Genomic DNA, 27,045 nt, shown 5'->3' with positions numbered 1-27,045 from the left:
GCTCAGGCCCACTTCCCCCTCGCCGGTGCTCACTTGTTTGTCTCCGAGGTAAAGCAAGAAGCGATCCTCTATGGGGTCTTTATCTGGGTCTACTCGGATGTAGAAACTAATGGACGTCACCGTCTTCAGCTCGTCCAGGTTGGTGTGGGGATGAACTTCTACAGCAGACTGGCCATCAAACTTCATGGACACTTGCACCTGCAATTATAGAAGAAAAGTCAACTTACTAAGATGCAAAGTAATCCTGGACGTAATGCGATCCTCATCGATGTTCAGTGTCTGTATGTTTTAGAGGAATGGAAAGTCCCGATGGAGACTCTGCATGTGTTGCGCTCTACAAGCTGATTTACCTTCTTTGCAACGCTGCGGGCCTGTGCGATGAGCTCTCTGATTTTCATGATGTTCGTGGTGACGTTATTCACAGGTTTTTTCTCCTCAACCACACGCAGCTTGCTGAGCAGCTCTGGCACAATGGCTGACAGGTCCTTCACTAAGCAAACACAAGGACAGACATCATTAGTTATGGTAGACAGCATGAGATCTCTATTCCAGAGAGCTGCTGTCTGACTCGATGTGTACGTTAGCAGTTGCCTTCTACGAACTGTGACCAGATTTAGGTCTGTGTGAACCGGAAGTCACTAAGACTTTAATTTCAGTATGTTGATGTACTTGCAAACTAAACTGAATATTAAGTAGAAGGCAGGCAGGAAGGGTTTCTCTCCCTAAATCATTCCCTCATAGCAAACTAACGGTAAGAGGGGCTAATTCTGTATCCCTAGTCCTACACAAAACCTAAACCCAACTTCAATCGTACTATTAATAAGTAGTTTATTAAGCTAGCAGGGTTAGGTAAAGGTCTGGTAATACTGTAGCCCTGGACACATATTTCCAATGAGCCTGGGTTACGTCAACCTCATTACTAGTTTGATTTTACACAATATGATGATGTTCATAGTAGGTTTTTAAAAGTTTTGAACAGATTTATGATCTTTTTTTAAATCAAACGACTTTAAAAAAACAATATACAGTAGTATTAGTAGTAGTATTGCTATTAATAAGCAGCTAATTAGTAGTTTATTAAGCTAGCAGTGTTACTTAATGCTCAATTGTGATCTAAACTAAAGTGTTACCTGTTTTTCTTATTTGTGTTATAATTTCTAATAAATATTCAACAATTAAAAATGTCTAAAAACTAGGACTGCTGTAGTCAAAGCAAGAAGGCAGCAGTTGCTGGGTGTTTCTGAATCATTTTATGAAACTAGCTAACAGCATGAGTAGAAGCCAGTGCACGTGTTATTTTCAGCTGTGTGGAATTAGACGATCCGCCGTACCCGCCTCGCCAGCAGACAGAACAGTGCGGTCGAACGCTGCAGCAGAATAGGCTTCACTCTTCATGTTGCCGTCCCACTGCTCCACTCTCTTCAGAATGGGAGTCACTTTCTCCAACACCTCAGCGGAGCGGTTCAGAGTGCCCTCAGCCACTTCCTGAGTGAACTGCAGACGCTTCGGGGTACGATCTTCAACAGAGACATGCAAAATCACTACAAAATGTGCATATACACGTAGACAGGTGAAGTCAGAATTATTCACCCCTCTGTTTATTTTCCCCCAGTTTCTGTTTAACGGAGAGCAGATTTCTCCAACACATCTCTGATCATAACAGTGTTAATAACTCATCTCTAATAACTTAACTCTTCTCCATGATGACAGTAAATAATATTAGACTAGATATTCTTCAAGACACTAGTATTCAGCTTACAGTGACATGTAAAGGCTTCACTAGGGTAATCAGGGTAAAGTTAGGGTAATTAGGCAAGTCATTGTATAACAGTGGTTTGTTCTGGAGACTATCGAATATAAATATAGCTGAAAGGAGCTAATAATATTGACCTTAAAATGGTGTTTAAAAAATTTAAAACTGCTTTTATTCTAGCCGAAATAAAACAAATCAGACTTTCTCCAGAAGAACAAATATTATCAGACACACTGTGAACATTTCCTCAATCAGTTCAACATCATTTGGGAAATATTTACAAATGTAAAAAAATAAAACCGAAGGGGGGTGAATAATTCTGACTTGAACTGTAAATGCAATGTTAGTAGACTTATACAACCTCGAATCAGTAAGGGGACAAACACTTTTTCACACCCTTGTAGCAGTTAAACGTAAAGCACAGGACAATGTATTCTTACCTGTGTGAATTGCATTGATCTCCGTGATAATCTTAGCTATTTTTTTAGAGGAGCCGTCCATCATTTCATTGGTCTCTTCAATGTATTTCTTATTGTCGAGTACGATAGATTCACTGTCTGAACAAAGAAACAAACAAGAATCACACACATTCTGCATCATCTAAAAGGACTCCAAGCACACAGCCAGTGTTTCCAACTTACTCAAGTCAAATAAACTATGTTTTATTTTATAGTGCTCACACATTACCACCGTCTTCACAGAATTCAACAGGAAAATAACAAACAATAATGCTAATCAAAACTGTTTGCATGTCCAGTTTGTTATCAGGCAGATGTAGCAGAACAGTGGTGTTATTACTTATTTTAAGTATTTGGTTTTTAATACAGGTTTAGTTCTGGGCTTCATTTCCTGAAACCTTTTTTTGGCAACACCATGTTCCTTTTAAAAGCGTGATTGGTGTGATATTTAAAATACAATTCAGAGAACGGTCTGATACAGTCTTTATAATCTACTCAGAAATGCATGATGAAACGCAGCATGAGTTATTAAATAAGCTTCATTCATTTTGGAACAAGTTCACATGTCATTCAGATTCATATCTGTTAAACTGATGGTATTATGGTACATTCAGTGTCAAGACAAGATGAAAATAAGCAGGGGAAACCAGGCTAAGTGATATTAGGAGCTCTATGGCCTATTAGTACACTTTGTGATACTGACACAGGGATCGGTCATGGTGCCGTTGGGTGGGAAAGAAGGGTTGTATGTCCAGCAGGATAAGCTTAAACCGATCATTTAGTCTGACTGTCAATAATCTCAAGAATACATGAATGTAATTAGAACTGTTTACAGCTAATGCTGTTTAATCTTAATGCAAAGAGCCTTTTGTGTTCACCATCTCCTTACTGAAAAAAACAGCGTAAACCAGCCTAGGCTGGTTGACTGGTTTTAGCTGATCAACCAGGCTGGTTTTAAAGGGGTTTTGGCCATTTCAGGCTGGTTTCCAGCCATTTCCAGCCTGGTCTTAGCTGGACATAACTGATTTTAGCTGGGCTCCCAGCCTGACCAGCTAAGACCAGTATGGAAATAGCTGGAAACCAGCCTGAAATGGCCAAAACCCCTCTGTTCAACCAGCTAAAGCCAGCCAACCAGCTATTTTTTCAGCAGGTCTGTCAATTTTTACATTAAAAGTTCAATGTTAATATATTTAATATGGAAATGCTGAAAAACAAACAGTAGAAAAGCATGGAAAGAGCTCTCTCTGCTTTACCTTGCTGCTGAAAGTGTAGAGACGATGCTTCATTCAACACTTTTGCACTCTGAGAGCGCATGAGGTCCAGCTGAGAGCTTAGCTTATCGACCGCCTGAGAGAAACATGGGAAGAGAGCACATTAACCACACTTTCTACACAGAGATACAGTACAAGTCAACTCTTTAAAATCAATTAATTCAATCAAGACAGTCAATTTCTATCATGTCACTATATCCTTAGAGTACTCTGGAGTACCACACTCAAATGAATCTGCTAGTCATTTAGCGCTGTGGTATAATGTAGACTGGGGTGGTTTGCTGCGGACCGCGATGTGGCAGGAATGAAATCCAGCAACTCCATGTCTGAGATCACATTGCTGAGTGGGAAAAGGTGATTTGCCATCTCAAGGCTGTAGGAGAGTCTTTACCCAAGGTGGAGGAGCTCAAGCATCTTAGGGCACGGGCACAGCAAGTGTGACAGAGTGCATAGGGCCCTGGCAATTTAGGTGCCCAGTGACATTCACCACCCCAGCTCTTCGCTCATGTCATCTTCCCTCAATCCACCTTCCGTTACGTTGTTTTCCCACCACAACTCTTTACTTACAGGAAGAATGTGAGTAAATGCTTACACCGTGAGTCCTGCTGGAGATGTTGAGGGCGGTCAGGCTAGTGATGTTAGCATCGTCTACGCTCTTGACAATATTGTCGTACACGTTGAAGGCGTTCAGGGCTTTCTGCACATGTCCGTTCGCATCGCTTCCTTTCAGATTACTAAAAAGGAAGAAGAGACGGTTGTTTTTTCATTTTGTGGAACATTTCAAACAACATACAGATGGAGAAATGTGAATGGTTTGAAACTCACTGCTGCAGCTCTTCAGCGTGTCTCTGCAGTTGATCGGCATGATCCTCGGCTCGCAGAACTAGTTCTCTGTCTGACTGAGATATCTTCTCTGTCCTTCTCTCCAGTAAGACACGGGCTCCGTCAATTTCTGCATGCTGTTCTCTCACATTCTGCAGATTCAATAACATAACTGTGATCATAAATATATATATATATATATATGTATCAAGAGGTCACTGGCAAGTAGAGGTGTCTAATGTTTATATTGCTTTAGATTTTGATCCATGAGTTTGGTTTGGATTCAAGAGTGAGGTGCATCTTACCATGCTAAGGTCTTAAAAATTCTGTTGTGTTAGCTTTACAACACTTTAACTTATAGGATGGGTTACAGGCTTTTTAAATTGCTATAATTATACATGTGTAACTGTAAAGGCATGATATATCTCTATATAAAATATTATATTTAATCTCTGTTCCAGGACAACTAGAGTAGAAGTATTCATAACATTACCGTGATCACGTCTTCCACCTCAAGAACAGTGTGATTTGCCTCAGAGAGAACTGCCGTAGCATCAACAATTGTTTGATCGACGCCGTCCTGGATGTCTTTCAGACGTTGCTGCTGTGCCTGGAGAAAGGGGGAAATGTTATTAATCGACATTAATCGACAAAGACGGGACAACAAAATACTGTGTTTCAGGCAATCTGCATTTGTTGAACTCATTTGTTGTGCCTTAATGTTTCTAGGGAAAGACACCAATTGCAAATATTCCTTTTCTATCAAGGATACTACAAACAGAGTAAAATATACTCAAATATTACTGCATTTCAAATCAGAAGAGTTAGGACAGTCTGAAAAACGCTAATGAAAAAGAAAGATATGCTTTGACTGGTATTTCATTGCAGACCAAAGTAAAGCATTTACCACCCAGTAATGTTGCCAATGCTTTAATGGACACTGTTAACATAGGGCTTCCTTTTGGTATAGTACAGTTTTAACTGGCATTTGTGGAAGTAACTACATAATGTGGTACTTGACAGGTTTGCCGCAGTGTGAATGAGTGTGTGGGTGTTTCCCAGGGATGGGTTGCGGCTGGAAGGGCATCCGCTGCATAAAAACTTGCTGGATAAGTTGGCGGTTCATTCCACTGTGGCGACCCCAGATTAATAAAGGGACTAAGCCGACAAGAAAATGAAATGAATGAATGAATGAACTGGTATTAGTATTGTGTGGCACGGTAGGTTGCTGGTTTGCTGGTAGGTGAATAGGGTACGCTAAATTGTCTGTAGTGTATGTGTGTTCGTGCTGGTCCTCCATGTTGGGGGTTGAGCACTGTGCTAATGACCAAACCTTATAAAAATCAGATGTTACGAAACACCAACATGAAGCAGCTAAATATCAACTTTAATATTAAAATGGCACAAACTAATTATTACGAAAGCAACACAACTACATTCTCGAGCTGTTTCAAGCATTTACACATGTAATTCAGTAGATGCTGATGGGTCCAATAGTTTTATTGTTTGCTCTAAGATACAGAACTATTGAAGCAGAATTTCTGAGGTTTTTAGGGTGGAATTACTGCCGACTGTCTGAACAAATGCCATTGCTGTCAATTACACAACACAAACTGCTCACATACAGCGCAACTACAGACAAGACGCTAGTGCTATTGTTTTAAAGGGAAAAGGAAGCTCCTAGATGTAAACACTGGCTTGGAGATATGATTTCAACTTTGCATTTGGAGAGAATATGGTAAAGTATATGGGAGAAAACTGGAGAAATTTGACAAAATCTGACATCCCTTTATCCCAAAAAACAGCCTGATCTCACGAGAAAACGTAAGTATTTTACGTTTTGCCAGTTTAGTGGCTAATTCGTATGAATTCGTACGAGTTCAGTCGTACGAAATGGTACGATTTTAACAAGGAGGTGTGGCACCTAACCCCACCCCTAACCCCAACCGTCATTGGGGGATAAGCAAATCGTACTTAATTGTACAAATTAGATCGTACGAATTCATACGAATTAGCCACTAAATGAAAAAGTTACGAATTGCCGTGAGATTGTGTTGCAAAAACTCTACAGACTAACGCCTCATCTGTATGTAGTGTGTTAATATATTGTTCATATTATTATGATCATACTCTGCAGTTCCTTTGAGGGATGTTTTGTGATATGGCCAGGCTTTTTCCTTCCAAATTTAATTGCATTCCTTGCATATGTAATGGTTGGACAAAATTTGAAGAGTTCAGATGCAAAAACCTCTAAGTGCTGTTGAAAATTTACCTCAAATTTTTCTCAGCCTCCTTTGTTTATGTTAAGATATTTCACTTTAAAGACCAGGAAAATGACTTATTCTCTGCCATAATAGTGATATTACTGTACATACACACAGGAGCCAGATATAAATGCTCATTTTAGAGGAACATTTCAGACGGCATTTGGAGGTTTTTGCATCTGAACTCTTCATATGTAAAATTGTGAATCTTTTTATTAGTTTTTGAGAGAAAGAAATATCATCACAGTTGAAGAGAGAGAAACAGAAGACGCGAAGCAACAAGATACTGGAGAAGACAACAACTTTCGATAGCAAAAATGATGAGAGATTGTGAAAGTAAAGTCTACAATTCCACTTTAACACCTTATTGGTCATCAGTTCTTGAAAGAAAATGAAATCTGTATTTAATATATGCATAATAAAAAGGCACCTCTCTCCTCTGTAGTTTGAGCTGGTTGCTCTTGTATTTGTGGATGGCCTGTTTCAGTGCGTCTTCAGCTCTGCTAAGGAGATCCTGAGCTTGAAGGAGTTTAGAAGTAAACCGACCCAGAACTTCCTGCATAGGTGGCAGACGGCCCTGTGTAGTCATCAGATTTCTGTCAAAGCTGCGCACCCGTCTGAGCACTACAATCAGACATATAGAGAGAGAAGGTGAAGGAAAGCACACGGGTAATGCAGTTAGACATGAGCGAAATCAAACAATCGTACACTCATGCGCCTCGGAGGACTCATCTGTAGCAAGCGGTTCTTTGGGTGACAGGTTCAGTTTTCTCATCCAGCCCAAGATCCGTTCAGCTTCATCCAGTTTCTGCAACTTCACTTGAGGATCCAACTCCTGATAGACACCGTATAATTCCCAGTCCCTGATCATATCTGAAATGCACACACAAGCGTTGGGTTTCTGTTTAAGAGGGCATTACAGATAGACTATAAAGCTTTACAAAGGGTTGAAGGTTTGGCAGAAACATCCTGAGGTAAATCTGAGTAGGTACATCAGATACATATCAGTTACCGGGCAGCCCTTTCTCCAGGTACCACAGACATGCTTTACTTAATCCAGCACAGCATCACACACAAATACAGAGTCAGAAGGTCTCGATACCTTCAATGAGGACATTGAGCGATGACAGGTTAGCAGTGAGGGTCTTTGCTCGTGTGGAGCTGTTCAGTGTCTCTTGATCCACTTGGTTTCCCAAATTCTGCACTTCATTCTCCTGACAAAACAAAATAACCATCATTTCAGTGTCATCTCTAATGAACACACGGGAAGCTGTTCATGTTAATGCAGACTCCATGTGAACACAGAATGAGAATGTGCTGTTGTAGCACTGCTGCAGTTGAAGAGTCATGACGTGAACACACTGACATGATTATGCTTTCTTTTTTTCATTACACATTTGTGAATGGCGGCACGGTGGCGCAGTGGGTCACGCTGTCGCCCTCAGCTGGGTCAGTTGGTGTTTCTGTGTGGAGTTTGCATGTTCTCCCCGGGTGCTCCGGTTTCCCCCACAGTCCAAACACATGCGCGATAGGGAAATTGGGTAGGCCTAATTGTCTGCAGTGTATATGTGTTAGTCCTGGTCCTCCAGGTTGGGGGTTGAGCGTTGCGCTAATGACCCACCTCAAAAAAAATTAGATGTTACGAAACACCAGAATGCTGCGGCTAAATATCAACTTCAATATAAAGCGGCTCTGAGAGTAAGTGAGTAAGTGCTGTACTGTATATTGGATGTTGAACACATTTATAATGTATTTTCAAAAATGTAATTTCACTTAGCACCATTTTGCCCACAACCCAAACTCATATTCATCACATGCCTGATTGTGTTGCCCTAATTCCTCATGTTCGAATAGACGCAGCCACTGGAATCTGTTTGGCTCGAGACTTCTGGTCTCATTTACTTCCACTGATTGTTACACATCTTGACGATGGTGATTGATCAGATGATTTTCTGATGGTATTATTCTATTTTTTAAGTAAGTCCTGAACACACTTGTTTGTAAATAGTTTGACAGTTTTCTGCCGTTTATTTTGCCAAGTCATTTCTGACTGAATCGGAAGTTTGAAAACAATTGCAAAAACGAGCACACTAAACGAATAATCGCAGGGAAATGAGGAATGATGGCACCTCTTCTGCGAGCTGGTCCATGTCGGTCAGCAGATTTTGAGTTTCTTCTTCCAGGACATCTGTATCTCCACTCATCATGGCATAATTCTTTCTCCAGCCCCTAAACTGAGCCTGTTGAAACAGCATTCACAACATGAACATGATGTTTGACAATACATGTCTGCAAACTCCAGTGCGGTTTGAGAGTTGTTACCTGTAGCCGGTGCGCAGTGTAGTTGTAGTACTTCAGTCTGTCATTAGCTGCAGCTCCTGTGGAAATGTTCAGCACGCTGTTCCTCACCTGGTCCAGAGTTTTGTTGGACTGGCGAATGTCTCCGATCAGATTCCAGATACACGCGTCACAGCCTGGGAAGTCAAATGATGTTGAACAGATTCAGCAGTTGTTCACAGTGTTTCCTCTAATATTTGTTCTTTTGGAGAAAGTCTGATTTGTTTTATTTGGGCTAGAATAAAAGCCATTTTAAGGTCAATATTATTGGCCCCTTCAGCAATATTAGTGTTGGATTGTCTCCAGAACAAACCACTGTTATACAATGACTTGCCTAATTACCCTAACTTTACCCTGATTACCCTAGTGAAGCCTTTACATGCCACTTTAAGCTGAACACTAGTGTCTTGAAGACTATCTAGTCTAATATTATGTGCTGTCATCATGGAGAAGAGGAAATAAATCAGTGATTAGCGATGAGTTATTAACACTGTTATGATTAGAAATGTGTTAACCCAATGTTTGGTTGAATATGGCAAATCAAGCATGGCATAATTCTTTTATTTTCTATTAAATTTAAATGACACTTTTTAATGCAACGGCTGAGTTTTATTCGAGCCAGTGTTGGGTTACAACAACCAGCATTTTCTTAGAGTGTAAATCTATTATATTTTCTAAACAAAACCGCCAGATTTTGGGGTTGTGGACATTGTTGGATCCCCTTAAAATGTTGGAATTATTTGAACTGCTTTGTATGTCTCGCTGAATTAATTGACCTGGTTTGTTTGTGTGGCTAAACTCACTGATATTACACTCGCTGATTTGCGAGAGCTCAGGCAGACACTCTCCTGTGTGCAGGTCACAGTTCTCTTCTGGACAGTCGCATTCTGACAAAGACAAACATTCAGATTAATGGACATTTACATGAAAAAGCACATGTGTACACATTTATACACACACTACTAAAAATGCAGAGTTTCAGAAAGATTTTGCAGCACCTGCTCACTTCTGAAAAACACAAGCGTTAGCCAAATAATAGTGGTCACATGAATTTAATGCACACAAAAAATGTTGTATTAAATGTTGTTATATGAAGAACAGAGTCATTTAAGAGATTTTAATTCGATTTTTGTGACGCAATTGGTCATAAGACAAAGACAGCCAATAGCAATCGACAGCAGAAGCTGATCTGTGAATATTGTATATCCTGTCTATTGACAGACGAGCTAAGCTATGTGCTCTTCAATGTGCTCATAGTGTAACACAAGTAAAATAGCTCTCATTACTTTCACATTTCCTATTTGACACACATGTGTAACACACCAGTACTCACGCATAACTTGGGCCACAGTTAAGGCTGGTGTTTCAAGATGTCATAGGAAACACATCGTCATGTAAATCCCTGTTCTGATGGCCAAGTGAGTGTGTGGGTTTTATGAAGTCGTGAATGAGGGAGTGTGAGAGCAGCTGTTCAGATTTTCTGCACGATATAAGGGTGATGAACAGTGACTCTTTGCAATCTCCTATAAGATTCACTTGTCAAATGGAGGGGTTATTGCGGTGAAGCGGAGAAGAACAGTGACAGCACTTTTACAAAACATTTGGGATAATGTAATACACAAATCAGCAGAATGTGTAGCAGTTCATAGGTGTTTGGATATGCATTCATTCATTCATTTTCAGCTTAGTGCCTTTATTGATCCAAGGTCGCCACAGCGGAATGAACCGCCAACTTATCCAGCACATGTTTTTACGCAGCGGATGCCCTTCCAACTGCAACCAATCTCTGGGAAACATCCACACACTCATGCACACACTCATACACTACGGACACTTTAGCCTACCCAATTCCCCTGTACCGCATGAGTTTGGACTGTGGGGGAGCACCCGGAGGAAACCCACGCCAACACGGGGAGAACATGCAAACTCCACACAGAAACACCAACTGACCCAGCCGAGGCTCAAACCAGAGACCTTCTTTCTGTGTGGTGACAACACTACCCACTGCGTCGCCGGTTTTTGGATATTTAAATGAAAGTTCTTACATATATCGTGCCATTTAAATCAGCTGCTAAGTCTTGCTTTCATTGTTGATCTGATGCTTTGGTACTTAGATAAGAGGATAAAGTGCTGCTGAAGTCTCTGTCCAAATATAAAAGCGCTTGATATTAAAGACGACAGATGTCAGGTCAGAATGACGTGCCTATAAGCTTATGAATATATGAAATAATACCATTATATTTTTAATAGTATGTAAATATAACAAAACCTGTGTTAGCCTAAATATTACACAAAACAAAGCTAAAGATCTGAATGAATTATGCTCCAAGTTTAAAGTAGATATCTCAAAAATATATATATATATTGTAAAATGTTTGTGCTTTTGATGACATCTGGATTACACTGGTGAAGTTACACTGGTTACACTGGTGAAGTGTATTTATTAACTCTTTTAATAACTAAAATGTGTGTAATATATTTCCATGTAGTTTGATAATTATGCAGCCTCTCCTCTTTGCTTTTTCTCTTTGTCTTTTTATTTAATTTATTTTTTTCTCCTTTATTCCATTCGTGTTAAGAAATGTAAAATGAGTTTGTTGTGTAAGAAAACTGTACATGCTGGTTCTTGTTAATAAAAAAAGGAAACGCACTCCTCCTCCTGACTCTAGCGCTTCACTTCTCTCGTTGAATCGCTGAATGATTCCTCCATTATAAGTCATTCTGGATAAAACCGTCTGCTAAGTGACTGACTGTAAACGTGATGCATGTGAGAGAACTGACTGATGAAATATGTGGTGTGTGAACATGTTGTTTCTCTCAGTGTGCACTTCATTATTTGGATGAATGTTTTCTTCTTGCGAAACAGAAACGCCAGAGGAATGTGCTGAATCTGCTCCAGCACTGAATCAAACCATATGCAGTAAGACAGCGCAGACTCACTCCTGCAGCCGGATGGGCTGTAATCCCAGAATCCCGGCAGGCAGCGCTCGCAGTATCGACCTCCAGCCCCCGGGCGGCACTGGCAGCTGTGTGTTAGAGGGTGGCAGGTGGCACGCAGGGCAGCAGAAGCACATTCACATCGACGGCAACCCATGCAGGTGCCAAATCCAGAATGACCGTCCTAGACAAAGACAGACAGAATAGCTTTGCAGATTTTCTCCGCTTCTGATCTGCATTGCAGTCTAGATTAAAGGAGACCTGTGATGCCTCTTTTACAAGATGTGAAGTAATTCTGTGTGTGAAGATCCAGCTCAACATATAACTCTCTGATCGATCCTGATTGTGGTGTTTTGGTGTCTGTCGCTTTAAATGCAAATGAGATTGTGCTCTTTTCAGAAGAGGGCGGAGCTACAGACGCCTGTGTGTCAGCATAGTGAGAGTCGCAGTTCTAACAGCTGCGTCTCACTCAGGACTGTTTATGCTAATGAGGGAGAGATGGGCACTAGTGGGCGGAGCTTTCCCCCTCTTATGACACGTACAAAGGGAGAATGTCAATCAAAGCACTTCTGCAGACTGATTATATCCAGTCTAATGATAAATAATTGAATGAATTCCATTAGACACTAGATATATTCACACACTGCTGACACACAGCTGGGTATAAACTCCTTATTAACGTGATTTATGCATCATAGGTTCCATTTAATAATAGTAATAAAAACTCTGTAATCCAGAGAAGATGAATGTTACTTTAGTCCCTTGTTTCATTTGTCCCACCTTTTCACCTGAGAGTTTATTTCCAAACCCATTAGTCTGCTTCAGTTCAGCAGGTTTGTCAGCCTTTTACATGTTTACCTGTATAAATTTGACTTGAGCACTACATTTAAAGCCAGACACTATAGATATTTGCAGCTTTTGCTGTGTTGTATGAATGCCCTCACCTCACACCTGTCACACAGCTGACCTGTGACCCCAGGCTTACAGTGGCACACACCTGACCTGTCATCACATGATGCAGTACCACACTTATTGCACTGGCACTCTGAAACAGAGAGACACCACATGACATACACAAACACACGTCAGCTAATGCGGGACCGGACGTGTTAATTAATTAATAAGTGTTATTAGTTAATAAGTAAACTTCACTTAGTAATCCTGCCCCCTACCTTGACAGTCTTTAGCACTGATGGCGTCGCCATAGAAACCAGGTGCACACCTTTCACAGTTGTCCCCTGCAGTGTCACCCCAGCAGTTCAGGCACTTTCCTGTCACATTATGGCACTCGTTGAAGATCAGGTTGGGGTCAGAGTTGCCGTTACAATCACACTTTTTGCAAGAATTGCCCAACTCCATGGGGTTGCCATAATAACCCGGAGCACATCTTGTTGGTGGGAAATGGAGAACGAGAGTTAAACAGAAAGATCCAGAGCTCCAAAACCATGCATTATGAGAGGTGTTGAAAACTGACCTCTCACAGTAGTGCCCAGCATACCCGTCCTGGCAGACACATCTCAGAAACTCACCCCTCTTATCACAGTGAGCTGCAAAGCTATAAACACACACACACACACACACACGCACACACACACACACACACACACACACACACACACACACACACACACACACACACACAAAAGATCACACTCATCGTACACAACTTCACATCCTCCGTCTCAGAATTCACAATCAGCCATATTATTTCAATATTACTGGAACTTTATTTAAGATTTTTTGAGTTTATTCACTGTAAAAAAAAATACAATTTGTCTTGTTTCTAATCCAAATATCTAAAAGTTCTTAAATCAATAAGCATTTTCTAGACAAATATTAAAAATATGGTCTTGTTTAGAAATAATCTTCCTTAAAACAAGCAGAATAATCTGCCAATGCAGTAAACCGCTTTGAAATAAGATTATTTTGCTGGTTTTAAGTTAAAAATCACCTAATTTTACAAGCATTCATTTTCCTTGAGCTCAGTCCCTTTATTAATCAGGGGTCACCACAGTGGAATGAACCGCTAACTTATCCAGCATATGTTTTACGCAGCAGATGCGCTTCCAGCTACAACCCATCTCTGGGAAACACTCATACACACTCATTCACACTCCTACACCACAGCCAGTGTAGTTGATAGCGCATGTGTTTGGACTGTGGGGGAAACACCTGGAGCACCCGGAAGAAACCCACGCCAACACGGGGAGAACATGCAAACTCCACACAGAAACACCAACTGACCCAGCCGAGGCTCGAACCAGAGACCTTCTTACTGTGAGGTGAAAGCACTGCCTACTGCGCCAATTTTTTTTACTTGTTCAAACTACTTAATGAAAATGAGGTTAAACAACACAATTCTTGAGATTTTATTGGGACAACTTAATTTTTCATGTTCAATCCACAAACATTTGTTACAAGTGTTAAGTGAACTCAATGGATTTAATGAATGCATTGTGTGCATTTTGTACAGATTTTTTTTACCCGTCCAAAAAAAATGCTTCTCGATTTAAGAACCTTCAGATATTTGGACTAGAAACAAGACAAAAACTGTTCAGGCAGTGTTTATTTCCACATGTCTTCAGTGCTGGAAATATGTTGAAGAAAGATGAGAAAGTTCACACAGGCAGCCCACTCTCAGCCAAACGCCCAATTCTCTGACTAGAAAGCCGAATATCCACAGCCTCTGATGAAAGGAAAAACAAGATGCTATTGTGCTTTGCATAACATTAAAATAGTTTGAGCTGGAATGTCTCTCAATGATTTTAATGGCCATAATGAGAGCTATGGATAGTTGATCTTTATTTATTGAGGAAATTTACCTCAGAGGTTTAAAAGAAATGATAAGAAACAAGATCGCTCAGTCTAAAGGCCCTGGCATTGACCTTAACCGTAACGTATGCAGCAATTGGAAGCTTTTTGGCTCAAGACCTCCAGTCTGGTTCACTTCCATCCCACTGATATTCTCTAATTATATTGCTCTGCTTGTTTTGTATATGGGATTTGGTTGTGCTGTTGACCTTATTCTTCACGTACGTTAGAATCTTTCTGGCTTGAGGCTTCCACTGATTTGTAGATGTTAAAGACCGCTTGTTACGCTGCTTGATGTTGTGATCTGACATGTTCTCTTTATAGTTTGTATAGTGATGAACACTTGTTTGTAGAGTGAGTAGTTTGACCGTTCTCTGTGTTTATTATTCCTGGTCATTTCTCCAATAAGCGACTGAATCTGACGTTCTAAAACAAATCGCAAAAACAAGCGCACATCCGCATCACTTTCACTAAACTAAAAAAAGAACTGAAGTGATGACGATTCTGACCAAAACAAAGTTCCAGATTTTGAGGAGTCAGAAACCTGACGATAAGCATAACAGTGTAGCGCCACTTCTGATGAAGTCAGAGACACTGCCCATGCCCAGGTGCTGCTTCTCTCTGGAGAAAGCTGTTTGAAATGCAAGTATTTTACGTTTTGTCAGTTTAGTGGCTAATACATACCAAAACCCGTGCGAAAAACTACGATTTTTAAAAGGAGGCGTGGCAAACAAACCCCACCCCTAAACCCAACCGTCATCGGGTGATGAGTAAATCGTACTTAAATTGTACGAATCAGATCACACAAATTCATACGAATTAGCCACTAAATCAAAAAGTTACGAATTGCCGTGAGATAGCTTAGGAAATGTCCTGTGAACTAAAGTAACCCACGTTCCCCGAAGAGGGACCAGAGATGTCTCTCTTTACACTGTGCTCGTCTAGCAATCTACCAATAGTGTGAAGACACACGTTGAAGTTCCCACTGAAGGGGAACTGTTGCTCTCTCAAAGCCACTATTGTTGTTACTTTAGGAGTCCACACAAGCTGAGTGACGCATTTACAACCCTGCCTACTGCAGCGTACGGGTGTTCAAAAACAGACCGTCACTCAGCCTTTCCTCTTTGGCCTCAAACTAATTGTTTCACGTAAATGTACATTTTCCTGCCATGTTTGGCTGAGCTGTGCTGAAAAAAAGCCTAGAAGTAACAACAGGCAAAAGTGTAAACAACATGACAAACACAATACACTACCTGACAAAAGTATTATCGCCTATCCAAGATTTAGGAACACAAATAATGACTTGACTTCTAGTGGATGATTTGGTGTCAGAAGTGTCTTCTATGACTGTTGATGTTGATCATCCACTCTGCAGATCTCTCCATACTGAATGAACCCCAAACCATGATGTCTCCTTCACCAAACTTGACTGATTTCTATGTGAATCTTGGTGCATGCTGGTTCCAGTAGGTCTTCTGCAGTATTGGTGATGATTGGGATGCAGATCAGCAGATGATCCAGCAGAGAAATCCACCTTCTGACACTCTTACACATCATCAGCTAGAAGACCAGATACTATCTGCTGCTCTTACAGCTGAGATCCACCACAAGACTTTACTCAACATAATGTTACTGATGTTTATTTCAATTTAATGGCTGTCTAAGAGAATGAGAGCTAAATGGGTAGGGTTTTTGCAGGGATGATGTTGTAATTCTGCATGTGCAATAGTGTAAGCTAAGTTTAAGACTCACTTGTTAGACTCCAGTGACAGCGGGCAGGCACACGGTCTACACATAAAGGTGCCATCAGGAAGAGACACGGGCAAAAATCTGTCTTCACACTGCTCACAGAAATCTCCAAGAGTGTGGTCCCGACAATCCTGAAACAGATGATGCAGAAAAGGAGTGGGGGGGGGGGGGGGGGGGGTTAAGCAAAGAAAAACCCAATCATTCCTCCTGATCCTCAGTTTAGCTGGAGTTAGTTGTAGTTATGCACTTGAGTAAAGGGAAATCTTCGCTCATGACATTTCTTCCAAATTCATTTAGAGGATTGTTGTTAAAATAACATTGTGCCGTGTTTATTTTTATTGGTAAACAACACAACGCCAATGTTCTACCATCTGAAGAGTTCAAGCTGCTGTGACGTGCTTTGAATCGTGCACTTTTACTTGCTGTTTAATCTCAACCGAACCACAAAGAGAGGGTGGGGCAGTGTAGCTCCTCCCCTTTTTAAAAATCAGCCAATAGCATTGTGTTTGATCACCGCTCTGCCAGTGAGAGTGGCTGAGCTCAAGCACATCAAAAGAAAAGCAACTGAGACGCATCTTGAAGAGGGCAGGGCAGTTTGGAAAGAGTTCCTAAACTAATACTCACAATACAGATCCCGGTGATGTCCTCACAGCTATCCGCATGGCCTTTACAGTTACAGGGCAGACATGTCTCCTGATCACTCAAGAAGTACCCTCGAGCACACACCTGCAATCAAGACATTCATTCATTCATTTTAGGCTTAGTCCCTTTATTAATCAGGGGTCACCACAGCGGAATGAACCACCAACCTATCCAGCACGTTTTTTACGCAGCGGATGCCCTTCCAGCCGCAGCAATGAAGACATATGAACATTAATTAATTAAGGCAGAAATATAATGATCTATTATATATATATAAACTAATTCTGAACACAAAGTAAACATTATTGAACACAGAACTTCAATTAGTGGATAAATCAACTGTAATAATGACTTATTAGAATAACTTGATGTAATAACTTATTAGAAATTAAATATTTTCCAAATATTTCAGATAATTTTATAACACGTGTGTGTCTGTTTAAATGTTGTCTTTAAGAAATTATATAGATAAACCTTTCACACTTTAGGGTAGGATCTCTTCCCCAACACTTTACCCTTTATTAAAGATAATTGTTCTTTACAGGGGACAGTGGTTCCAGTAGAAACACACAGTATCAATGCACTAAAGCTTCTTCATGGTTGAACAAGTTTTCTGAAATGCTCTTCACACTGGTTTATTTAAGTAGCAATGCCTGAAAAGCTCTGGAATAAAGCATAACTGGTTCTTTGTTTTTACCCCAGACAGTAATAAAATGAGTTTATATCTTTAAGAGTGAATGAATGAACATATCAGGGGGTCTTTGTAGACTGAAAGCCCTCATGTAAACAGTTGCTAACATAAACTCAGAGGAATCTCTGGACAAAGGATCGTGGGAAGCTGAAGTTTCCTGTCTGAGTCATCATCACTGCTTAAAAGGAAGAGCCTGAGAAACTGAACCTCTGCTTCACATTTGTGTCTAGATTAGAGTCATAATTCATAATGTTTATGCCTTTTTGGTGCATAATTTACATTTTTATTATTACAAAAGGATTCAGCTGAAGTCATAATAATTAGACTTCCTGAAAAATTTATTGATTTAAAAAGTATTTCCCACAGAGAAGCCTTTTACCAACACATTTTCAACATAACAACCTTAAAAACTAATTTACCTGATCTTTAGTGTTTATAGTAGATCATCGTATTCAGCTTAAAGTCCAATTGAAAGACACTAGATTGTTATATTGTGTAGATAAGTTAGCTTAATTAGGCTGAATTAGGAAATATATAAGTGATTGTATAAAAGTGATTTGTTATATAGACAATTCAATATTTTTTTTTCTTAAGGGGCTAATAATATTGACCTTAAAATTGTTTTTTTTAAATGTAAAAACTGCTTTTATTCCAGCCAAACTGAAAGAAAAAAAGCATATATAAAACAGAAAACAATATATATATATATATATGAAATACTGTTAAAAGTTCCTTGTTTGGTTAAACAACACTTGGGAAATAGAAAAGAATAAAACATGTCCAGGAGGGCGAATAGTTTCACCTGTTCTCTTCTGTATTCTTTATGTTTTATAGAAGTATCTGATCGGGTTTCAGTATCAGCAGATGCTCAAAATCAAATGATTCGGACTCAAGGGGAGAAAAATCTGATCGGGACATCCCTACTAGCTACTAGAACGTTTTTTTTTTTTTTTTAATCGTCTCCAAAACTGATATTACTAATCTGGTGTTATCTAAACAAATATTTTCACATCAGGGAACTGTAAAATAAGACAGCTTATAACTGACCCCATGTCTGTTCTAGTGTTAGTGTAAGAGAGTTAATGTGTTGTTAATCTAATCAGTAAATGTAATATTATTACCAGTCAATTATTAGATTCTAATTAAGTCAGATTTGCTCATCCTCTAATAATGATTATTACATGATAAAAGTTTCAGCAATTCAATCACAACTAGAAATCCTGACACCGGCCGAAGCCAACTCCATAAAGTATCGGAACACAGCTTGAATCTTTCTGATCCGCATGGAATGTATTGGTGCAGAAGCGTTCCCACTCTCTTCACTTTCCAGAGGAGCAGAATGTCTCCCCCAACAGATGGCCTCCATTCGCCTGTGCTGCATTTCCGGCGGGGAGTGATTATTAGACCATCTAGACTCTCAACAGCTGCTGCTCCGGGACGGTGGGGGTTGGAGCAATTTTGCATAGCATGACACGCATAAACCCTTCTATCAATGAAGATCTCACTGTCGTGGCATATTCAACAGCGAATCTGATGTTTAAGGGAACGGTCCATTCAAGAACAAGTCCACACCCAAAACACCCAAGTACAACACTTCCCCCTGATCAACAGCTCCTGACGAATCTCAGTATCAGTACCGCTTCAACAGCCCAGAGAAAAGTACAGCATCTCCCACAGAGTTTACAGTGCATTATACAACACACATAATGCTAAAAAACCTGCTATAATACAGAAATAACCCTGCACTACTGAGCAACTGCCGGACAGACTGTACAGTGAGCCTCAGCATAGACAACAGCTCAACTGATCTGAACTTCTCACACACACACACACACACACACACACACACACACACACACACACACACACACACACACACACACACACACACACACACACACACACACACACACACACACACACATAGAAATAACTCTGTATTAAATGTGCAGCATACATGTAAACAAGCATGGCATGAGATCCAGCTTACACAGTGTTCATAAAGCAAGGACTCACCCTGTAGACTGTGTTGAACTGTTGTGTTGAATCTGCGGGCACGAGTGCTGACAAGACATACAGAAAGCAGACAGATCCAGACAGCAGAGAGGCCATGATTCCCCCTGCAACAACTTTTAAAGCCCAGGCGGCGCGAGCGGTTGTGTTCCCTGCTGTCGAGGCTCTCTCACATCTGCGTCTGCCCCGACTTCTCTTTGCCTTCTGTCCTGTGTAGTTTCCACTGCTGTTCTCTTCTTCTCCTCTCGCTTACGCCCTGCCCTGCCAAGCTGGACTTCCTCCCTCGAACACCCCGACCCCCCTCTCCCCACACATGGTTTCTTCACAAGATCTTGATCAGGATTCACATGCAGCTGAGCAAACAGCCCAAGCAGAGGACGTACATCTCAAGCGTAATGTTCTCGTGTCCTGTAGGCTGTGTGTTATTATAGGAGAGTATTCATTTGGCTTATTCCTGACCGCAGTCTGGTCATTATACTACCCTATGACCTTGGCTGAGGCCCTCCCCCTGCCTGCGGATGCCTCTTAACCTCTCTAACCTGCTAGAAACACTATCCCCTACAACACACACACACACACACACACACACACACACACACACTCTCAGCTGAAATGCGTGACAACACCATGTGTTCAGGAAAGCTAAACAGGGTGTTTTCACTGCTCTTCTTGCAGTGTGTTGATTGTTCTTTGTGGGAAACTCCATTAGTGGAGATCATTTTGACTGCTGAGGTTCTGAGTTGTGTAGGCCGTGAACACATCATTTGCTTAATGAACAACAATATTCAGTCATTCTCCTTCGGCTTAGTCCCTTTATTATTCTGGGGTCACCACAGCGGAATGAACCGCCAACTATTCCAGCAAACATTTTACACAGCGTATGCCCTTCCAGCTGCAACCCAGTACTGGGAAACACTCATACACACTCGCACACATACACTACAGCCAATTTAGTTCATCAATTCCCCAATTCCCCAGGGCCTGCACCTCCTGCAGGGGTGACCTCAGGCTTGAGTTGGATGAAGGGCTTGCAGGCCAACAATCAAACAGGCTGGCAATGTGGTGCTGTTAGCAGATGCAAGGTCACATTGTACTGGTGAATTATGGGAGCACACGTTGGCAGATGTTGAGAAGAGCTTTGGACCATTAGGAGTCAACATCCTCTGGACCTTAAACTTTCCCCAGACTCACTGAAAGCCTCCTGCTGCTGGATCTGGAGGAAATATTTTGCTCCTGGAGTTGGTAAGGAGTGCTGCAGCCCTGCACTGACTTCTTTTGAGCTTAGACGATGGAGTAGCTTTAGACTGCAGAGAGTTGGAGATTGCCAGGAGATCTGCTGACTCCCAGTGCTTGGCAGAGGTCAGAATGCTCTATTTTCAGTGACTGGAAGAAAAAGCTGAGGCAAATGACGAAGCTGAGGAGATCCCAGTGATGATGACTGGAAGGGCATCTGCTGCGTAAAACATATGCTGGATAAGTTGGCGGGTCATTCTGCTGTGGCAACACCAGATTAATAAAGAAACTAAGCCGAAAAGAAAATGAATGAATGAATGAATGAATGATTCCATGTATAAACAAACTGTGGATCTGCGGTCTCAGAATAGCAACTGGATAGGCTGTATAATATAGCCATGTTGTCCTTGATCTAGACCACTGGTTCTCAAACTTATTTCACCAAGTACCACCTCAGGAAAAAAAATGTCTCTCCAAGTACCACCATAATGACCAGTATTGAAATACAGAGTAGCGTATTAGACTTGATAGAGCAGCGACAGCTCTGCACAGTTCCAAAACGTGGCAGATTAATTCCTATTGTTATGAATATTTATTATTGTCAGCCACTTTTAACATTATTAATAGCCTAAACATGAACTACAACATTAAAAATAAAGAAAGCATCCACGTGTGCTTTTGAAAGTTCATTTAAAATGGCACTGTTCTTAAAGTAAACAGAAAACTGCTGTGCTTACATGTAAAGTATTAACATATAGTAGCCTAAACCTGGAAATGTTCCTTGGACCTCATAAACATCATCATATTTATTTATAAACTCTTGCTGATAAATGTTGAAATATATGTTTTATAGGACTTTTTTGTATATCTTTAAATTGTAAACATTAATATTATATTTATATTACATAATTAAATCAGAAATGAGATCTGCTTACTGTGCATTAGAGCAGGCTTTGTGTGACAGAAAAGTGATTAAACTATAGCTGTCAACATTGGGATATAAAAATACGGGATACACCCCAACAACCATTACAAATATGGGAAGGAAATTAACTTCAAATGATAGAATACATAACAAACATTAAAAAAATGAAAATAAAATATAAGGATTAGCCTATTAAAAGATCACATCTGTGTTATCGTATGCGTTAAAAGTGTGTTTATTATTTTACTTTAATTATTCAGTGATTCCTGCGCGTACCGTACCACTAGTGATACACGTACCACAGTTTGAGAACCACTGATCTAGACAATAGGTTACAGGGTTAACAACATCGTGTTGAGTCTGGTTGTGTTCCTGTCTGTAAATAGATCAGTCACACATCCACCTGAATAAGCAGGAAATGAATTGATGAATCTGCAGCTGGATGCGACGCAAATGAGCAGGGTAAGATGGGGAAGCGTTTAGCCAAGTTAAATACATCCACTGTGAAAAGGCAGAACACTTCTAAAGAGTAGGTCAATTATTATGGGGCATGAACATCACACCGTGAGTGAATTAAAAAAAGAGATGGTCTGATGTAAAGGAGCAGGTGAAGAGGAGAACAGCGGCGCACCGTCTCAGTGTGGAGCGAGCAGGTGGAGGAACAGGGGAGCTTTTGAAGAGAGAGCTGCCTCACTTTACTGTCTGCAGTAGTGCCCGTGTCTGTGGGACACACAGATGTGTTAGAGGAACACTGTCAGGGCGGTATAGCAGCACTCCTCCGCTCTTATCAAGGCAGCACCACCAGCATTTCAGCTGCCCAATCGCCCGCTCTACAGCTGACCGAGTGGAGAATGGCCATCACTGTATCTGCACGCTTGTTCAGTGTTAAGGGGGTAAACAGCCACGTCTTTAATGGATAACCACACTCTCCTGATATGCAGATAAATAATCACTCTCAATAAAATTAAATAAAATAAACTTTTAATAGAAGTTATAATAATAATAATAATATCTTTAAACACATCACTCACCCTAACACCTTGGAGATTTCGGATTCCCCCATTGACAATGTGATCTAATATGGCCAACACTGCCATTGCCATAGACTAAGCGTTGTGTACATCTGCAAATGCTTTTATATGTTCTAAATCACATAATTGGTAAAACAAAACAAAAAAATATTGTGTCAAATAACTCATTTGATTAATTATTAATGAGCAGCAATGTTCTTCACACGTGTTGGTGCCATACTGTGTAGTGTGCAATTTAACACAACTGCCTCTAGGGGTCGCCAGTGGAAATAAAACAAACACACACACACACACAAGAAACACACGAACATACGCTAGACATTACGTTGGCATGGACCGACACACATTCTCACGCTCATTTCATCGTTAGTGAATCCAAACGTGATCATGAAACCTGGTGTACGCAAAGTTTGTGCATGCGCAGCGCAGATGCATGAAAGTGTTTGTTTTTCAAGGTAAAGCTTTGTGAATGTATTAGTTCATGTATATGAGGCATCCATGTGTGTCTGCGCCAGTAGCCTAGTGGATAAGTGCGCCGACATACAGCATCATGGTGCTCATGATGACCCGAGTTTGATTCCCAGCTCGAGGTCCTTTGCTGACCCGTCCACTCTCTCTGCTCCCATTACTTTCCTGTCTGCTATCTACTGTACTGTCCAAATAAAGCTGAAAACCCTCTAAAACTATTATTAAAGATGAATGTATGCATGTGTAACCCGTGTTGCTTGATGTTTTCATATGTGAATAAAGCATTTTACGTTTTATTTGACGTGGATTTGTTGTTAATCTGCAGGAATGGAGCGTTCACTGTGTGTTCTGCTCACTCGGCATGTTTTTTCTCCATTTGGAGCTGGAGCAGGGATTTCCACACAGTCTGTGCTAATTAACAGCAGATGTGGAGGAGCGAAGAGCCCATAACACACAACAGTAAGCCGTTTATTTGTGTCTCAGTAATGGAATAAAGAACAGACAGTATTGAGGAAGGACAGAGGAACGCCTTCGCCTGTCTGTCAATGAGTCTATTCATCCCAGAGTTCAAAGTGTTGGAGGTGAAAGGTCAGCAGATCATGAGTGTGTATGGCACACACATTGTGTCTACTGTACTGCAGAAACAGGGAGGACTTCTGTAGCAGCCCACGAGCCTTCCCATCCCTCATTCTGCCGACAAACACACAGTTTGGTTCAGATATCAGTTTTGGGTTTAGAATCCGGCACTTCCAAGTCTATCTTTAGTAAATGTTCATGTGTTTACCTGCACTATTATTCTGCAACTTCAGCCCATTTTTGCAGGTTTTTATACAGAAATGAACTCATGGTGGCAAACCCACAGCTTTTCCCTTAAGGTGACACTTTTATTATTAATTATTCGCCCCTCATATTTCTGTTTAACAGAGAGATTTCTCCAACACATTTCTGATCCTAATTGTTTTAATAACTCATTTCTAATTACTGATTTATTTTCTCTTTGCCAATTGCCCAGGTTAGGGTAATTAGGCAAGTTTTGTATAAGGATGGTTTGTTCTGTAGAATATCGAAAACAAATATAGCTAAAAGAGCTAATATTGACCTTAAAAGGCTGTTTAAAAAATTAAAAACTGCTTTTACTCTAGCCCAAATAAAACAAATCAGACTTTCTCCAGAAGAATAAATATTATTAGACATACTGTGAACATTTCCTGAATCTGTTAGAAATAGTCAAAGTCAAAGTCAGCTTTATTGTCAATTCAACCACATGTACAAGACATATAGAGAATCGAAATTGCGTTACTCTCAGACCCAAGGTGCTTAACATTAATATAAAAAAATACATAATATATATAATTATATATATTATATTATACATTAATATATAAAAATATTTTTTAAATAAAAAAATAATATAAATCAAAGGGGGTGAATAATTCTGACTTCAGCTGTATATATAAAAGTTTTGCTGCGATTGGCGCACCTGCTGAAAGAGTGAGTTATTAAGGATATATGAATGCTTTAGTCATCATTAATAATAATTTTGTATGTACACTATTTAGTTGAGTTTAGAACATGATCTTATCTTAATCTAAACAATTTTCAAAAGTGATGATGAGGTTTGAACCAAAGTAATCCTTTTACAAAATAAAAATTACAAAAGTCCAAAATTACAAAGTCTTTTACAAAATCTGCTTATTACAATTAAATGAGTGTTTACATATTTATGTGACTATGTTTTGATCCGGGTGTCAACAGGGTCTTAAAAAGTATTAAATATTGATGTATCAATATCGAGAAATTTAAGCTAGCCCCTTAAAATTTATTTAAAAGTCTTTTGTTTTTAATATAGTTTTTGATTATGCTCAAGTTTGCCTGAATTTAATCTGCGGATATTGGGATGCGGTGTAGTTTATGAAATCGAGCTGTTAATCCTGCAGTACTACTGGCGCCACCTGCTGGAGAAGAGTGAATCTGTTTTTATGAAGTGTTTATGAGTAATGTTTAGTGTATCATTAATATTAATTATTATGAACATTTCTACATGTAAATATATAAAGCATTTAGTTTACCTTGCAATGTAAAAATATTCAATCGATTTTAAATGACTATCTGATGTAGGCCTGTGTTGAATCTTTGTATGGATTATCATGAAAGTAGGGGCGTAAAACAAATGATGGATAAGTTGGCGGTTCATTCTGCTGTGGCAACCCCAGATTATTAAAAGGACTAAGCCAAAAAGAAAATGAATGAATGAATAAACAGGCATAAACATTTTAAAAGCGAGTTGAAATGTTGTAGCTTGTTTTGTTTGCTCTTATTTTAATTTAAATGTATTCTTCTACTCTTAAAGATGTTTGGTGTGTGTGTGTATATATATATATATAAGTGACTAAAGTTTTAACGTTATTAAGAGGTTACGTGAAATAAAATGGTATCAAATTACAGCAGGTGAATGTTCACATTACTTTGATTAAGCTGAACTTGACTTAGCCGGAGAGTTATCCTGCCCTGGACCAGGCTGGTGTCCCAGCATGAGTTGCCAGAGTAACTGAGTTTGAACTATCATAAATTTGATTTATAAAACCGAATCTGCCATTAATAAACCCGACTTACCAACATAAGCCTGGCTTATTCTCTAAGCTTGGTTTATGGAACAGGCCCCAGGGCTTAAGGCTGAGGTTTACATGAATAAGGCTTCATGTATTGATCAAAGCAGATTCAGAAGCTGCTTCCATCTTCACCTGTCTCTGTAGAAGCTCCATTATACTTTCATAAATTCATCATCCACACATGAGTTATTATTAATTTATTATTTTTTATAAAGCAGAAAAGATAAAGATAATTCTGCTCACTGCATTGACTCCTCCGTTCCGCTTTTCACCACAAGATGTCGGTATTGTGCGCTGTGCGGCGAGTGATGAACCTCTTCACGACCCTGCTGAAGGGAAAGCTTCATTTCACCATCACTACTGAAATCCACATAGCACAGTGCAAAAGGCGCCATCACAACCATCACAGACGGTAGGAAGGCAGGGTGACAAAAAGAAGGAGCGTGAGTAAAACAGTCTGCCTCCTGTAGATAGATCTCAGCTGGAGCGGTAATCAGCGCAGGTATGGGGTTGATGGGAAATGTAGTGCAGAGCGAGTGAGAAGCCCGTCCATATTCAGGTGAGGGCGCCCTCTGCTGGTCAGAGGAGTGAATCGCGGAGTTTGTCTCTAAGTCGTCTGAAATGAGGTATTAAATGGACAGTATAGTGATCTGGAACAATGGTACTACTCAACAACTTACACTGACACTGAAATGATCCACTTTTGTGGAAATATGTGGCTCACCAGCGACAAATTAAACACTAATTGTGTCATTCATTCTTTCATTCATTTTCTTTTCGGCTTAATCCCTTTATTAATCAGAGGTCACCACAGTGGAATGAACCGCCAATATATTCAGCATATGATTCATGCAGCGGATGCCCTTCTAGCTGCAACCCATCACTGGAAAGCATCCATTCACACTCATACACTACGGTCAATTCAGCCTACCCAGTTCCCCTATAGCGCATGTGTTTGGACTGTGGGGGAAACCGGAGCACCCGGAGGAAACCCACACCAACACGGGGAGAACATGCAAACTCCACACAGA

General features: G+C 40.2%; 1 protein-coding gene across 3 annotated transcripts in view; it reads right to left on the bottom strand.

The window, feature by feature from the left end:
• Positions 1-27,045, bottom strand: part of lama4 (laminin, alpha 4) — a 48,638-nt gene that overhangs the window by 20,702 nt on the left and 891 nt on the right. The window contains 21 exon segments of one of the 3 annotated variants that reach the window (NM_001444007.1): positions 34-198; positions 351-490; positions 1,332-1,517; positions 2,194-2,310; positions 3,465-3,558; positions 4,075-4,216; positions 4,308-4,456; positions 4,798-4,914; positions 6,999-7,192; positions 7,277-7,441; positions 7,671-7,782; positions 8,698-8,808; positions 8,891-9,042; positions 9,709-9,792; positions 11,846-12,026; positions 12,787-12,887; positions 13,015-13,229; positions 13,317-13,397; positions 16,406-16,533; positions 17,027-17,128; positions 26,258-26,630. In NM_001444007.1, coding sequence (NP_001430936.1) covers positions 34-198; positions 351-490; positions 1,332-1,517; positions 2,194-2,310; positions 3,465-3,558; positions 4,075-4,216; positions 4,308-4,456; positions 4,798-4,914; positions 6,999-7,192; positions 7,277-7,441; positions 7,671-7,782; positions 8,698-8,808; positions 8,891-9,042; positions 9,709-9,792; positions 11,846-12,026; positions 12,787-12,887; positions 13,015-13,229; positions 13,317-13,397; positions 16,406-16,449 — 2,550 coding nt within the window. In that variant the 5' untranslated portion in view covers positions 16,450-16,533; positions 17,027-17,128; positions 26,258-26,630. 3 annotated transcript variants of the gene reach the window in all.

The sequence above is a fragment of the Danio rerio genome, chromosome 20 (genome assembly GCF_052040795.2).
Source record: "Danio rerio strain M-AB ecotype USA chromosome 20, GRCz13ab, whole genome shotgun sequence".
In the NCBI taxonomy this organism is placed as follows: Eukaryota; Metazoa; Chordata; class Actinopteri; order Cypriniformes; family Danionidae; genus Danio; species Danio rerio.
The sequence above is the reverse complement of the archived record's forward strand: the minus strand, read 5'-3'. Positions and strand labels throughout refer to the sequence as shown.